Raw genomic sequence first — 17,145 nt, forward strand, 5'->3', positions numbered from 1 at the left:
CACACACACACATACACGAGTGAAAAGTGGAAGGAGAGGGTGTGAAGCCGTTGGCAGGCACGCTTTGATCTGTCGGTGTGGAGAGATATCCGGCTCCCCTCGGATCAGAGTGCTCCTGTGCACACTGAAGCAGGCCCCCCTTTGGTGGGTGATTGACGGCTGCGTGGCTGAGGGACTGAATAATCCACTCTAATAAGATGTAGGAAATGGACCTCCAGCGTTTTCTCTGATCCAGACGCCGGGACCACATTGACAGCTTCTCTGCAACAGAACAGCTGGGAACCAGAACGCAAATTGTTACCTTGTTAGGTGGAAGTAGTCGCTGGCCAAAATTGTTAACATTACCTGTGCAAGTTTAATACACGAGACATTCAACTGATAAAAAAAGAAAGAAATCTGTTCTAAAGACCTTTTTTTTGTTTTTTTGTTTGGTTTTTAATGTGTTTTGATAATCAGAAGTGCCTTTTTAGTTCCATTGGTTTCAGTATAATTAAGACAAGGACACCAGATTCTGAGCAGCTCACACCAAAATAATCAGGATGAATAAGCAGCCGTGTAGTCCAGCAGAAACATGTAAACTAGATTTTATGATGTTTCTTCTTTTGGGTCAAATAAGTGTCATAAGTTTTGTAAATTTCAGCAGGTTTAGCTGATGTGGTATGTTGTGTAGTTTATGATGGCAAATGTTTGCAAACTTTAGCTTAAATTTGCAGCATAAATTGCTGATATTAGTTTGCGACTGATTGACGCGTGTCCTCTGTGGCCACGGCAACTGAGTAGCGCATTTCAGAGGAGCAGGTCGTGCACAGACCTTCTCGGCTGACAGCGACCAGACAACCATGAGCTGATCCAAAAGCAGTGTTGGCCGTACCCACTTCTACGTGCATCACTAAGCTATAAACCTACGACACGGTCTCTTTCTGTGATCGTTTCCTTTTGCCTTCTGTTTACACACTCGAACGTACAAAAACCTTTTAAACGATTGCCTGTTGCATTCACTTCCTATCTGCTCCGGCATCCTTTGTTTTTCCTTAGTGCACCATCTACTGCCCACCTCAAACTCATTAGTTGGCTGTTGGAGGTTCTAGCTGTGAGCTCTGAGGTTAAGCAGTTTCAGGCTTTCCTTTCTTTGCCGTGCTGATGGGCTTCGTCCCCCAGTTCGCTTGTCCACGACAAGAGGGGGGAAAGGAGCTTCGGCGTACACTCAGCATCTGCGGTCTCAGACTCAAGTGTGCTCAGCCTGGCCACACTCCCAGCTTTACTACCTCAAGCTAATATTGTAAATTAGGTGTATAATTCAGTTAAATGGCAACTGAGTTATGCACTTCACTTGTTTTGTTTTTTTAATGTCATTCTTTGTTTTACTGGTTTGGGAAATCTTTTTCTGCCAAATATGAATATAGGCTCTATAAAGCTGCCACAAATGTAATGTTCCATTATTCAGCCTGTAAGTAAATTAAAGGGCTGTTGTGGGTCTGTTCTTTATAACACCGACTGCTTCTGTTATCTTTTCCAGCTGTTCTTAATGTGGACAATTCTGTGGTGGATTTGGAGACAATTGAGGCTTTATATGAAAACGTAAGTAGCGTGTGTGTGACAAGTTTAAAATAAAACTAGATAACACCTACATCAGGGGAAATTATCATTCGACTTTTCTCTTAAAAAAAATTTTCTGTTAGCTTCATTTTAATGGCGAGATACAGAATATCAATATTTCCCCCACTATAAATGGTGTTACCGAAGCAAATAAGGTTTCTATACAGATGCATCTTAAAATCTTCTCTAACAAAAAGTTGAATCACGTATATTTCATCACAGTATTGAGCCACATCTTTGTAATGACCTTTGCATTGTCTCTCCATAGAGGGCCACCAGTGACGAGATGGAAAAGATAACGAGACATTATGAGACATCCAAAGAAGACGAAGTGAAACTGCTGGACAAACCTGAACAGTAAGATTTTGTTTTGAATCAGCTCTCACCAATTTGATTATGTGTGAAAGGATACAGAGATGTGGAGCTATGGATATCTATCTCAGGGCTTCGTCATTAGTTTCTGCACAAAGTGTGCATTTTTACATAGCCTTTGCGTACGTGCAAAAATGTGCATTAATGGACACTGTTCAGTAGTTTTTGTCAGGGTTAAGCAGTCCAGCCAGTTAACGAGGCCTGGATCCAGCGGTGCCATTCAGCCTGGCCTTCCTATTTCCATGTTTGACCAGAGCTGTCACTATAGCCTCCTGAGTCATCCCTACTCAGTGTCTACCTCCATCAGCAGGGTCTAATCACACAGGATGTTACCACTCCACTCCGCTCCCCTCCGACACTGCACTGTTTACATAAGTCGTCCCGCATCAGGCCAGAGCTACCTTTGATCAGTCTCCGTGCGCCGCTCGCCGCTTTCCTCCACCCGACCCCGCGGACCTTTCAAACCCAGCCGAGCAGCGCGGCTCATGACTAGCAGCTGCCTGCGAACAGCAACGTTGACTCAGTCAGCCTGCGTGGGGAAGCTGGGCCTGCCAAGGACCCAAAATAGTTCTTCCTGTTAGACGTTTTGTTTAATTCTGTCATAACACATCACATCCCATACTCTTCCACCTCCTTCTCATCCTCTCTCTGCCCCTCCTCCCCTTTTGTTTTTCAGGTTTCTCTATGAACTCTCTCAAACTCCGGACTTTGCGAGCCGAGCCCGATGCATCATCTTCCAGTCGGTATTCCTCGACACCGTCTCTTCTATACGTCGCAAGGTGGAGATCATCTCCAACGTCAGCAAAGTAAGAACGTCACGACAACAAACTGCTTAAAAAGTGTCCGCCTACAAGAACTAACCCCAAACAAACTGTGTTTGTCAATGTCAGGAGTTGCTTGATTGCAACAGTTTGCGGGATATAATAGGTCTCGTTCTGGCCTTTGGGAACTATATGAATGGAGGGAACAGGACGAGAGGGCAGGCTGATGGCTTTGGGCTGGAGATCCTCCCCAAGCTAAAGGACGTCAAGAGCCGGGTAAAACCGTTAAAGGCTCTAAAGTCTTATAAAAGTAGAGTAATATCCTAGTGAGCTGATTCATGCCCTTTATCTTAATTGTCTGTTTTGCTGTTTTCTTTCTTCAGGACAATCGCATGAACTTGGTGGATTACGTGGTTTTATACTACTTGCGTAATTTTGATGAGGTAAATTAATCATTTTAAAAAAAATAAAGTTTAACAGCTTTTAAATGTCTCCTAAGTAACACGTTGCTTCATTATTGCAGCATGCTGGTACGGAAAAGAGTGTGTTCCCTCTGCCAGAGCCACAGAACGTCTTCCAGGCTTCTCAGGTTAAGTTTGATGACCTCGCCAAAGACCTCCGAAAACTCAAGAAAGATCTGACCGGTACGACGTGCCCCACTCCTATAAGCGGGTTCATTTCTACCACATTGAATTTATTGCTTAGGTTATCTTTGTTCCCCAGTAAATCAGTCAGCGTAATTGTATACATTACCATCTTTCACCAGGGCAGTTTAAATGTAAATGCACATCCCGTGGACTCTCCCCTCCCTCTGCAGGGAGGTTTCTGGGTTTATTCAGGACCTCGAATGGCCCGAGGGAGCCTTTCCCAATTCCCAGATATTGTATCTTAACAACCGTGTCATCATAACACGACGGGCTTTCCTGTTACAGGACTAGTGGCAAGACATTTGGCATCTCTATATCTTTGTCTGTGCAGCATTTAAAGCGAGAGTAAAACCCAAAAAACAAATTCCAGGTCACTGAGGATACATCAGAGGGACAATAGGGGGATTAAAAATTAAATACACTTTTGATGTTCTGTGCTGGTAGTGTCCTGGGCGCCGAGCCACTCAGTAACCCAGCCAAGCAGCCAGTTAGTCTTGGCCAGGGCCACACGGAGGTTAAAGGCGATGCCCCCCGGTGCCCCTTGTGTCTGTCGTTATTTAAATCAACCAATAATACGGCATATGAAAGCAATTAGATATGCTCCACAGCTCTCCCCTGCGTCTTTCAGATTGCTGTTAAAGCCCTCTCCTCTCTGACCCGAGGGAAAAATACAAAGAGTCTACTAAAGTACCCAGACCCACCTCAAGCTGTCACTCATTTATTAGGAAAAATGGAAGACCTGAAGACAATAAATGCAACACGAGGGCCTTCGCATTTGATCTCTGCTGCAACGCAGTCTGGCACAGTAGTCCTTAGGGGTATTTGCATCACAGGGCAAGCCCTGGATTCTGGATGTTTGCTGAGCTCCACCTATGACTCCCACCATTTTTATCCTCTCCAGCCGCCAGGAATAAATATTTATGCCAGGCTATTCTAAACCAGCCAAAAGAAAGCAACTGGTCTTAATTATAAAGCTAACACAGATCACTTCCATCCACATCGAGAGCACTGCCTGACACTGAGAAGCTAACATCGGATCACGCTTTGGTTTACTCGCACTGTTTGATTTTGGCGAGCAGAGCAGCCCACCCCTCAGGTGGTGACTGCAGTGGTCGCCGGTGTCTTGCCCTGCAGCCTTGGGTCAGAGGCGAGGAGTTGTGATGCTGAGAGTGAGAACTTCATCCCTGCTGAGCTTAGTCCACCTCCGTGGGCCATGGGCACATTTAGGATACTGTATGTTTCGGAGCTTTGAGCTGAGTTGCTCCGGAGAGGGCTTGCCGTCCACTTGGCTGCCCTCTTCTTCACTGGCTTGTGCAGAAACATGATCCTCTTTTGATGGGGCTTCCTGTTTGGGAAGAGGGTGATGACCTTTTCTGTGCTGCTCTCAGAGGGAGAGGGATGAGTGAGAGGCCATAAGGACTTAAACCTACTGTAGGACTCGGAGCTCCCAGTCAGACAAACCATGCTGTGGTTAATTTGTGCGTCAGTCTTTAGAACTCGGCACTAAAGATTAAGTTTATCATTAAAATTTGGCACAACTCAAAGTTCTTAAGTCTTCCCAGAATTCCTTTTCCCTTCTCGACCAGCGGCTACCTACTAAAAGATCTCTTTAACGGCCACATAATTGAACCAGACAGATGGGAAGGGATGCAACCAAATGAAATGGGATCAAATAAAAAGAAACAGTCAGAGCTCATTTGCTGCTCAGGGGAGTTTAGTGTTTCACAGAAGTCCCGGCCTAGGTTAGGCATTCATCACTGTGGCAAATCAGACAGTGTCCCGATTTTAAATGGCCTTTTAATGTCAGGTTCAGGCTGGGCCTTTAGCCTGAGGCCTGTTTTACGATGGAGCCTCAGCTTGGAACAGAATGAGTGAATTCTGTTGACCAAACAAGGCAAAAATTACTCTAAAATCGGATCCTTTTTTATGTTGGTTGATTTGTTGCAAGTAATCGTGCAATTTTCTAGCTTTTTGAATACGAATAAATTTGTCAGCACATTGCAGAATGGCTGCATAGACCCGGATAACCCCAGGTCCATATGTCACATACCCAAAGAGCTAAAAAATGGATGGATGCATTTGAAATGTAAAGTTTGTCTATATCTGTAAAGATATAGACAAAAGCACCTTTTCCTTTTAATGCATCTTGAAGCCATATTTCAGTGCTGCTGCTGATATTCAAAGTCCCGCCTGAAGCTTCTACCTGTCAGTGCTGTATTTCCAGCAAAAAAGGGAGAAGAGTTGTAGTTGGGTGGATATGAGTTGATTTATGAGGGATGGAAAGGAGAGAGAACGCCTCACCCTACGGCAGTCTCCTGGCTGGCCTTGCTGAGAGGTGATAGCATTTTTCATCCCATAGAAAGGAGAGCTGGATACTGACAGACCACTGGAACTAAAGATAATTGGAGATCAGTGAGAGAATTCACTTTCCAGGTATAAATAACTAGAATGTGCCACGGCTGGAGCACTGGACTGGTTTAACCTCCTGGGGGGAAAAAAGAGTGCAGCAAAGTTTATGAAGTTCACTGTTACATTCTGAATATAACTTACATTAAAATATTTTAAAAAGTTAAAATGTTCTGAGGAGGCTTTTTATCTTTTCTCTCGTTTACTGTGCGTCTCCTCGTCTCATTTGTTTGCTTCCTCATGAACCAGAGCTTCACAAATGGGAGGTAGTGGAGTGTAATGGGCACATTTGTGAGACCGAGCCATCCATCAAACAGCCATGGTTGAGATCTTGTGGTGTTCCGCAGAGTCTCCGTCCACTCGTAGGCTTTGTCTTTAAGTCGACTTTCCGTAGTCGTGAATTGTCCTGGCTGGCTGCGATTTCCTGGTAGCTTCAGCGGGGGCTCTTGCTTACAACAGTAAAAATCATAAGTACATGTTAACATCAAAAGCTCCCATTTTCCAAACCACGCAGGGTTGGAAAATGGAGCAAAAGTCTGTCTTTCTGTTTGTTTTTCTTCCCACTTAACCCCATCACCACCACCCAATTATTTTTTTTCAATATTTCTGTTTTTTAAACGCACAATTGTTGGCCCATTACCTCATATTATGCAAGTCTCACATTTACATATAATGGATTCAACAGTGTCTCCTTAGAAATGCATGTTTTTGTAAGTGTTGCTCGAGTGTCTCAGGAAGTCGGCTCCGTTAACTCTGTTCATCCTCCTCGTTGCTGTACCTGTGACTCTTTGGCTTTGTTCATGCATGTTCTTAAAATATTGCTGCTTTTTTTTTTTTTACTACTTTTTGCTGCTTAAACATTGTCCACCAAAGTCTTAGAAGCAAATCACAATAAAAATAAAAAATACAGCAATGCATAAAACCAGTGCTCTCTGATCAGTGATGTGGGAACTGGGATTTAAAGGGCAGAGCTGTTGTCTGGACAGAGAGCCCAACAAAGCAAAGAGCAAAAATCCTGTTTTTATGTTCTACTACATCCTCCCAATGTTGGCTCTGTAAATTGTGTATGGTGCGCATGTATATATGCAGTACCTCTGATGGTAATTTACATTATTATTATTTAAATTTAATTAGTTTATTCAGCGTCCTTTTAAATGAGAAGTCTTATTTAAGAAGATATTATTAGGTACACCTATAAGAAACCATTTAAAGTACATTAAATAGGTGCTGTAAATTTCAGTGCGTACTTTAAAATAAAATTCTTTCATTATACTTTTTTACTAAAGATTAAAAAATGCATTTGTAATGCAAGAAGACTATTAATTGACATTAATTTACAGAGCTGATTAAGTCGTCTATTACTCCATTATCTTACAAAAACAACTTGCATGCAAACATTAAGATTAGTTTTTTTACTTGAGCCTAATTTTTGTACGTATTTGCGATTCGCTCACTTACACTCACGTTACCATTAACAGAAGTTTGGCTTTATTCTTCTGGCCTGATGGCGTCAGTCATTTGCTTGCAGGAGAGTCCTCCTCCTGAATGCACTTTTTTCCAAAAAATGTATTATCACTCCAAGACAATGTCTCAAACCCGAGCCCTGGGCTTTTATTCTTTACAGCTGTTGTGTTTTTGTGGGCTTCCTCCTTGCGGCCTTTGCTGTCTGGACCACATTTGGAAGCGAGCCGCCTCTAAATTGTAGACTTGCTGTTTTGAACACTTTTTTTTAATGGGTCTTTTTGAGTCGGGGGATTTTTGTTAAGGAAACGTGGTTTGTCCAAACAGGATATTTTGGTTGTCATGTTTGTGTGCTTGCTGAGTTCTGTCTTTTTATTTGAATAACTGCTGGCTCCCACTTTTAAATAGAGCCCTGGATTCCAGAACGAGCGGCTGTTGACGTAGTTGCGTCTCAGTTTTAATGCTGGGATGTCGTGCTTCCTGTCTCGTTTAATAAGACACCCAGTAAATAAAACCAAGCAATAGAGCGGGTTTACCGGACTACAGGTGCGGCAGCTCCGCATGCAAACGCACGAGAGCCAAACTGAGATGTTAAAGCGGCGACACAGTGAAGTTAGACTGCGGCCAGACCTGTTAATGCTCTTGTTCTGTTGCAGAACTATTTAGCTATGCTGTCATAAGCAAGTTTAGGTATTTATTGCTGCCATTAATGACTTACAGGTTGAAGGATTGTGCAAAGGTCTTTTTGCCAGGCGTCTATGTGTGTGTAGTTACAGTTGAGAGGAAATGGGGAAAGGTTCGGCTGGAACACGCTCACTCACGGCTGTTTCCTCTGAACTTGTGTGAGTTGGATCATTTGGCACGGCAGAGGGGGGGGGCATCCACAAACAGCAAACACATCTGCTCCGCTCACACATGTGTCCAGCGCTGAAGGTAGAATACAAATGAAATGGTCACCATTGTGTAAACTAGTTTTAAATAAACCTCGACAATATGCAAACTGGCATGTGCCTGATGCGTAACTCGAGGCGCGGGGTGGGAAATCTGAGGATGGGTGAGAAAACTAGAGGACAAAAGAAAAGCGCAGCTTTGTGCTTACTGTAAGCACTCGTTTAAGGCCAAACATTACAGGCAAAAACATCTATGCATTACACTCTGAATATTTGTATTTTATAAAGATGAAAAAACGGTGCAATGCATTGCAATCTTTTCAGAGCACTGTTCTAGTGGCATTTACTTTACTTACATGTGCAAAACTTTATTATAAAAAATGTTGTTCCAAGCAAATGTAGTGTAAAGTTTTTTATTTAATGTCTGTCAGTTCATTTTTTTATCCTGATTACCAGGAATCAGAACTCCTTTTAGATCCTTGTCTTAAAATGAGAGGATACAAAAAAAACTCATAGAAACACAAGCTGAATAAATTTCAGCCCTGAATGATAGACACACTTTAACTTTATTCGTCTCACTTTAGGCCCTTCTTTCATCTCTTTTTTCTTTCTTTGTTCTTTCCTTCTTCTAGCGTGTGAGAAGGATGTGCAGAAAGTCTGCGCTAACTCATCAGAAGAACACCTGCAGCCTTTCAAGGACAAGATGGAGGGATTCGTCTGTGCTGGTGGGTGAAGTTAACATGTTCCTGTTTATCTAAAACAAGGAAAGAAATGTTCCTTATTTTTCTTCTCTTTGTAGTTTTACTCTTAAGTGCCATGATCATGTAAATACGTGTGTTTTTTCTGAGGAATGTCTCATTTCACATGGCTGCTTTTACCTATAAGAATCCTCCAAAAATAATGTCCACAGTCTTCATTATCAACACTAAATATTTGCCAAAACAGAACACAAAGATTACTATTTAAATTAGTACAATTACTATTGTGATGTGCGTGTAAACCTTGGCTTTCCTTTCCAAATGTTCAGCAGTAACCATTTCCTGCTGCTGTTAAATTAAGATGAGGGATACGTTGTTTAATCTTTCCCGCTCCCTTTAAATGACACTGAAGTCCTTTCCCTCCGATAGCCATAATGGGTGTTTGCCCTCACTCGTGCTCATGAGTGGGCCTGGCTCATGTGAAGGTGTTTTAAAAAATAAAACAATCATTTGGAGAGATGATTTACAACCAGTGAGATGGCTGCAAAACCGAGCTCCGGGAGACAGAAAGGCCCCGTTTTCACCCTGACACACAGCATGAGTCCTTTTTAAAACGGGGAGCTGTAATTACGTTTTGTTTTTTGGGGGTTTTTGCTACGTCAGACAGTCAGCTCGTTGGTAGAGAACCCGTCTCCTGGTGAACATGGGTGTTTTTGTTCTTGCTGAGAAGGGGCGTCTCGGTGCCCTGTAAGACAGCATGAGGACAGGAGTCTACAGGCCTGTAGAAGAGATCACGTTGCGTTTAACATGGGTCCTATGTACTCGTGGGTTCCATAAAGCTGGCAGGACATCCTTAGCTGTGGCCTAATAAAGCCGACTCGCCTCGGTGGATCACTCTTAGGGACCAGGAGCAGATCTGCACTGACAAACTCGGACCATCTTGTCTCCTTTCTGACCCACGCATTAGCAAAGTCCTCTAGTGTTCGCTTGTCAAACTCATTTTACACAATGGGCCACATATAGCTCACTTAAGTGGGCCGAAGCAGTAAAACTCCACTTTTTGACGGTGTAAAGAGTTTAACTGCACATTTTAATGCTTCAGATTTCTTAATATAAGAATAAGCTGTGCAATTTCATCAAACCAAATTCTGCTGTAAATAAAATAAATCTCTCAGCACGACTCTTCAAGCTTAGAAATGACAAAATTAATGTGTAAAACTGCAGAAATAGTTCTGGTATATTATTGCACAAACTATGCTGGAATTGTATTAATTTCCAGAACATTTATTATGGTATTCACTGTGGATCCACTTAAAAACAACATAAGTTTCTACAGTAGATGGTGAAAAAACGGAAACTGTTTTGTCATTAAGTGGTTCATTAATCATTACTTAATTACTTTGGCATAGTATAAATGTCTGTGTGGGAGGTCTTTATCAGTAGAAAAAGATGTAAAACTAAAAAGTCCAAAATGTATACCCCCCTCCACATTTCCCGAGGCTATCCAGTGGATCGGAGTGGAGCTAATGTTTGATATCCCTGCTTTAGGGTGATGAGAATTCCTGGAAATGACCCAAAAAGCAAAGTGTAGGGAATTCCACCACATCTGATTTAAACCACTTTCACTAACTGAAGTGAGGCAACAGTGGTAGCTTTAATATTGTGATCACATCCTTAGGCCTGGTGGTGCCTGCATAAATGGATACTGTGGTTCTAGAAACTGAGCAGTGAGCCAGCTGAGCCCTCGTGTCTCAAAGGCTTTCTACCTGAACGGCAGTATGTAACCATAATTACGAGACTTCCATTAAAAATAATGTATCCTGTAACCTTATCCTCTGGAATTTGCTTGTTCTTTTATTTTAATTTCTCCGTCATATGTCCAACCTTAAATTTTATATCTATTTCATCCTGTATACTGATTTTCTGGAATACGCTTCTGTTTGTTTCCTTTGTTTAATCTTAAAATAAAAATCCAGGTAACGCTTTTTCTTTTTAAACACATCTAATCAACCACTTTTTTTTTTCTTTGCCGTTTTATTGGACGCTCTTTGAAACCTCTGGGGATTCTGACACTGGCATATTTTTCATGTTGAATATACACCGTGACTAATTGAAAACAAATTCCTGCGCCTTTTTTCGTTTTTTTATCTTCACCGTCTCTCCTCAGAAAATGCGTGCGTATCATCACCTCCTCGCGCTTCCTTTGTTGTTAGTGAGTCAGTAACCAAAACTCCACTCGCTCAGACTGCCTGTGAATTACGTAGATGAAGTGAAATTTGCGCTTAACAACTGTCCAAGGAGCCACTTCTAATCTAAAGTCTTTGAGATGTGTCTCTGTTCTGTTAGAGGAGTTGTTCGGGGGTGAAAAGGGGTGTTTGGTTTGTTTTTATATCTCCAGCATCCCCTCTCAGACTGCTCTACATCTCTTTGTCATCTGGCTGCGAGGTAAAGCGGCAGTTTGGAAAAGTGTGTCAGAGTTTTAAAGCCTCGCTTTATTGTCCTTCTCAGCATGCGCGTCTCATAACTTTCTAGTTAGCGACTAGTGGTTTCATGTTTGCACGGGGGAGCGGAGGAAGAGAAACTTCACACATCCTCTCCCTCTCTGAGCCAATCTCTCTCTCGCTCTCCCTGAACCCTCCCTCCCGACTCCTGTGCCACCTCTGCAAAGTCGCACCAGAGGGGTACCTCAGGCGCCAGCCTGACCCCCACTGAGACTAACGCCATTGGTCACGGCCCCACTCCTCTCCCCCCCACCACCTCCCTTTATCCCAGACATTGCCACCCCCCCTTCATTAGGTTTACCTTAACCCTCTTGCCCACATACATGTTTAAAAAAAAAAAAAAAAAAGAGAGAGAGAGATGAAAAGTAAACCGGGTGGTTGATCGAAGGCTTTAGTTCACCTTCTCCCAGAAGACCCCCAAACCTGCCTTTGAACAATTTTTTGGAGACTTCCCCCTCTTAAATCTTCAAGTAGGAAAGGTCCCCCATCATTGTAAAAAGGATGAATCTGGAAAAATGCTATAAATCTGAGATCACAGGCACTCTCTGGCCCTAGATAAATTCTTGCACCTCGGCCTGGCCCGCCGCACACATCTGCCTTGCATTTAGACACTTTTACATGGCAGGAGTCCACAGGAGCCTCCAGTTCCCAAGCCTCTCCGCTCAGCCCTCCACCCCGGCTTCAGCACTGCATCGACAACACACACACAGACACGCACACCTCAGCAAACGGACCACCATCCTGAGGCTGAGGTGAGGATTCGCTCTCGTGGGGACTCGCGTGCACAAACACACAGAAGTAATGTCAGACTTTACAAAGTGCTTAACAGTTGCTTGGATAACATGCTCACTGTCAGTGACATCTCAACCCCCACAGCCCTTCTTCTTCTCCCCTCAGCTTTGAGGATGATTAATGAACACAGCGCCCCCCTCTGGAGTCCGCTTTTAATGAAACATTTGGTTAGCAGTGTCTACACAAGCCTCATATTTTGCCCCATGACCTGTCTGAATGTTTTCTTTCTGTGTTTTTTGCAGCTCAAAAGGAGCATTCTGCTGAAGAGGACCAACTTAATGCAGCACAGAAGAGGTGGGAAATGCACTGTAACAGCTACAAGCTAATAAATGTTGGAGGAAAAGTTACACTGGAACAAACAAAAAATCATATTTTCCCATCAACACAGGGAAGTTTGCCAAGTGTTAGTGATTGCAGGCGCCACACAGCTGTGAGTAATGTAGCAAACCTCAATATGAGGAGATAAAGTTTGTGGTATCTGATAACTAATGCTTTCTATGCATATAGCTGTATGCACATATTAAGGATTCTGCAAAGATGCACCAGTCTCGGCACGTAAGCACTTTGATGAGTGAGGCGGCCATTCGTTGGACAGGTATAAGATGATGCATATTTCACATTTATTGTTGAAGATTGGGCACACATTCATACGTGCACAAGGAGAGATTATTTGAGTTATTTATCTTTAAGACAGTTAAGCAACATGTCTTGGGCTTATCACCCACGTACTTTCACTGGATCCTCTGTGCTTCCTCCCTTGCAGTTCCAATCATTCTTATCTGCCATGTTTTGTGCAGAAGACTCCTGAGAGTTTTCTGAGAGGCATCAGATTTATAGGCGCGAGACCCACCGGCAGCTGCTGAGCTCGCCGTCCGAGAGAAATCATATCTGGAACGTATCATATTGGAAAAAGATGGTGGAGCAGACAAACAAAGCAAATAGATTATTTTTTACCGTGTTTGGATAGCGAGCGGGATTGTTTGCTTTATATCGTAACTCGCCCGCTTCCAAAATAAATCAAGAAAAGTGCATAAAGGAGAAAGCGAAAGGCTCCGGACGCGAGTAAATGTAAACTATAAACAATTAGAAAGTTGATTGCTTTGGACAACACTATCACTCAGCAAATGGCCCCGAGCTGTTCTGTTTCATGTTGCTGCTTTGAGCCAAGATAATCACCGAGAGAATGGCTACACCTCTCCTCCTCCCCGGCCCCACCCTCGCCATATAGCGATGTTTCTGTTGAACCAGACCAAAACGTGCGCACGCGCGTGCCTTTGTCTGCACCCCCCTTGTGAATGAGTGACACCGCTGTAATGAAGGTGTTGAACTTGGAGGGGAATATTGATCAAAAGGGCCCCGCAGCTGACAGCACCTTTAGCTTTAATGAAGTTTTCCTTTAATTTCATCTAAAGAGGGGGCTGGCTGACTGGTGCTAGGTAGAGCGAGAGGGAGGCAGGGGTCTTTCTCAGGTTCCCACAGAGCCACCTCGTAAAAGTGACACGCCATTGATGAATATGGGCGTCAGAGGGCTCTCTGGGCCCTGGGTGGGCTCTCACATCTGTGCTGGATGAGGGATCCTCACACAAAGGCATAACAGCAGCAGTGTTGAGATTAAGGCTTGTGTTAATAAAAGAAATAGACAACACATCCTTAGTGCTACCTAATACCTCAGTCTAGACCTCATGAGGATTCAGAGTTTAAACGCCTCTGAGTTGAAGCTCGCACGCACACACACACAGCAGGCATCGACTGGGAAATGTGAATTAGGATTTTGACAAGAATTGGGGCTAGATGTCAAACCTGAGCATGATTTCACAGAAGATGTTGCTGTTAACGGTCACCGAGCCTCCATATCGGCCTCGTATGTTTCCGGCTTGTCCTTTGCCCTCTCCCGTCCTCGAGAGCGCAACCTTTCGGAAGCGTCATGAGTACAAGTACATTTCTTCAAATTTGGCACACGGACCCACTTGGCCTCAAATGTGAACCGAGTGCATTTTGTTAATCAAAGTCACTGTGACCTCAGAAAAAAACACATTTTTGGCTGTAATGCAAGAACTCTTGCGGCAATTATGAAACAATTTCAAGCAAATGTCCAGTTGGATGAAGTGATGATGCCATGACATTTTATACCCAAAAGATCAAGGGTCAAGTGGCCAATACTGACCGCTATAACTCAGCAGAGGGCTGGATTATGTCCATATTTCATATTTGGCCTGATACGTAATTGGTGGAAGTTTTTCACCCAGTTCACGGCTCAGGTGGCTGACAGATCTTCTATGTTTCGTGGCTTAAGATGTGTAGAATCTTCTGTCATGGCTACAACGTTGAGCTTTTATTAACCAGGCTTGTGAACACATGTTATTTGTTTCTCTCAGTGACCTAATGTGTCGATACAGTAGACATACAGCAGAACAAGAACAAACAACCCTCATCGGAGAGCAGTCAGATCAATTACTTTGTACATTTTGTTAGATCGCACATCACAATCTGTCCCCTCTCCTTAGACCGTCTCCTGGGATGAGTCACAGCTCGCATTCATTGGTGATGATGGTTCATCTGTTATTTGGACTTTATTGCTTCTTGTCGCTTTTTGTTAAAGGGGGAAAAAGAGATATCTTTCAATATAATATAACCATGTTTGATGCAGGTAATCATTGTCATACTTGCATATACATACATTTTATTAACAGCCATGCAGCTGCATAACAGCTGTCATCAGTCATGAGGTTTTAGTTTGAGTTTCTTTTTTTAATGTAACCTTTATTTAAACAAGATGGTTTTGAGAATTCGCACATATAAAATTATAAACCAAATGTGTCATCGACACACATGCAGTTCTGTGCAGAAACTTTGGCCACCCTCCATCTTTAGGCACTTTGTAAACAGCAGCCTGTTGCAAAAACACATCATTTGCTTTTATTTCTTTAATTTGTGAAAAAGATAAAACAGTTTGACAGACATAAAATAGTATTTGTGCACCACCAACATGGTCATTAGCAAAGAGCTGTTAGCTTAAGTGTGTCGTTAAAAAAATTTTGAGGAAACTCTCAAGGCATTACAAGCATGCCTACATAGAAAAAACAAAGGAACTCTATCAGTAATGGTTTGACCCAGACCGCCACATTATTGAGACAGCGTGGGATCATTTTGATAGAGAATGAAAGAAAAGGTAGATGATATCCAAAGAAGCACTTTGAATGTCCTTCAAGAAGCCTGAAGACTGCTTAAAGAAATGACAAGGAAGCTTCCTGACAGAGGCTGTGGGTTCAAGCTCATTGGAATTGTACAGCAACTGTTTTTGCCCTATATACTGCATTTGCTCCCTAGTATGCCTTTTATACATTAAAAAAAGTCAACAGACTTAATGAAGACCCAATAAAACCACTTAGAGAGTAAACAATCATGTATGCTAGACAGCCTAGACGCCTGAAATGTGATTGGAGCAACAAAAGTTGCAACATTTGAGTCAGCTTAACAGTTAAAATAGCACACACGAAAAGATGCAATGGCTTGTGAGTTTTTAATGAAGTAACTCAAAACTAATTTAGCAAAAATGTTTGGGGTTTTTTTCTCATCTGTCCATAGTGAGCGCTGAAGCCTTTTCCTCAACACGCACTCCTAATTTGTCTGCTTCGTGTTTGGGCTCCACTGAGGTTTTCTGGTTCTGTCCTCAGTTCCGTCTCATTAAGCCTCCCCATCATGCTCAATTTCATTTGGCCCAAGTGCCAACTCTATAGTCATTGTGCAGTTATGGTTTTGCTGCTGTTAGTTGGTATATTACTCTACTCCGTCATTACATATGAAAAGATGGCCTCCGCTTTGTGCCTCTGCTGAATCAGCCAACAACACGGGGTTTACGCCTGTAATCTTTTTGCTGCCAAAACATAGGAATGCAGAGTTGCCTGTCTAAATACTTTGCTGATTCTCACGTCTGTTCATGGTTTTGTAATGGGTCTTTTTTTATAGCTGTCAGTGAGGAATGCTGAGCTGTGGGCGCTGCAGTAAAACCCTCTCACGGCAATGGCATCATAGCGTGGATTACTGACATGTCGTCATATGTGCAAAAGTGAAATCAGCCTGCGATGGCAAAATGAACAAAGGTCCGCTTGATTTTGTTTGTTTTCTAGGTATGTGCGAGAGTGTTTGCATCTGTTTTGAGTGAGGCTTTGTGTATCGGCTTGTTTCTGCTTGCTCATGAGGCTAAAAAGAAAAGCTTGTTGCTCTGATTAAGTGCACGCTTTTGACATGATGACCCAGGGTCAAGAGACGAGCCGGTGGAGAAGAGACCCAGTTCGTCATGCCAGAGCAGACAACAAAGCTGCCTGTGACAGCACGTCTGTTTTGGTCAATCTAAACATCTTGGAACATTTTCTTCTTCTAGCTGCTTCTTTAGATTACAGGATGATCTACAGCGCTCTCCTGTTTTTGTGCATCCCAGCAAAAATGACGCATCACTTGGAAATGGGAAGCAGACTCATGCAAAAACTTTTCTTTCTTTTTTTCCCAACTTGTAGCTGGCCGTCTGGTCACCATATTGTGCACCATTTGACTCCAAGTGAACTTGTCTCAGATTAGCGTCGCACAAAAGCCACCTAGCATCTGGAGGTCAGAGCGTATTTGGGCGTCAGTGGGACAGGAGAGCATCCCTTGAATCATGGCTCCCTTTTATCAACCCCCGTTTTTTTTGTTTTTTTTTTGGACAGGCACAGGCCAGAAAATGTCTTTCATGTTTGGGTTAGAGAAGGGGGAATCTGAAGCAGCAGGCTGCTTTCCTTGCCTCGTGTGTGCCGCTGAGAGCCTTGCGAAGACTTCAGATTTGGTTACAATTGAATTAAGCTGAGGAGCTGGCCTTAAACAGTGTTGTAGCTCAGTGAGTAGAAACACCCTCAAAAATCCAGACTACATTTATTCCTCTGATTTGTCTTTGTGTGTTTATGCGTGCATTCCCGTCTTTGATTTGTCTGCCAGTGAACATGTTTTTGTGGTTGTGAGTTGCATAGTGGCGTGTGTGTGTGTGTGTG

The 17,145-nt window shown here is 43.1% G+C and overlaps 1 protein-coding gene across 1 annotated transcript in view; it reads left to right on the plus strand.

The window, feature by feature from the left end:
• The window catches only part of LOC102202807 (formin-1), a 48,217-nt gene that overhangs the window by 27,519 nt on the left and 3,553 nt on the right, over positions 1 to 17,145 (plus strand). Inside the window, exons 9-16 of the mRNA XM_005742762.1 lie at positions 1,517 to 1,578; positions 1,865 to 1,953; positions 2,645 to 2,774; positions 2,859 to 3,005; positions 3,113 to 3,172; positions 3,253 to 3,373; positions 8,766 to 8,858; positions 12,367 to 12,418. Coding sequence (XP_005742819.1) covers positions 1,517 to 1,578; positions 1,865 to 1,953; positions 2,645 to 2,774; positions 2,859 to 3,005; positions 3,113 to 3,172; positions 3,253 to 3,373; positions 8,766 to 8,858; positions 12,367 to 12,418 — 754 coding nt within the window. The remainder of the gene's footprint in view (positions 1 to 1,516; positions 1,579 to 1,864; positions 1,954 to 2,644; positions 2,775 to 2,858; positions 3,006 to 3,112; positions 3,173 to 3,252; positions 3,374 to 8,765; positions 8,859 to 12,366; positions 12,419 to 17,145) is intronic.

Source organism: Pundamilia nyererei, unplaced genomic scaffold (assembly GCF_000239375.1).
Source record: "Pundamilia nyererei isolate P.nyererei 1_Seehausen unplaced genomic scaffold, PunNye1.0 scaffold00123, whole genome shotgun sequence".
In the NCBI taxonomy this organism is placed as follows: Eukaryota; Metazoa; Chordata; class Actinopteri; order Cichliformes; family Cichlidae; genus Pundamilia; species Pundamilia nyererei.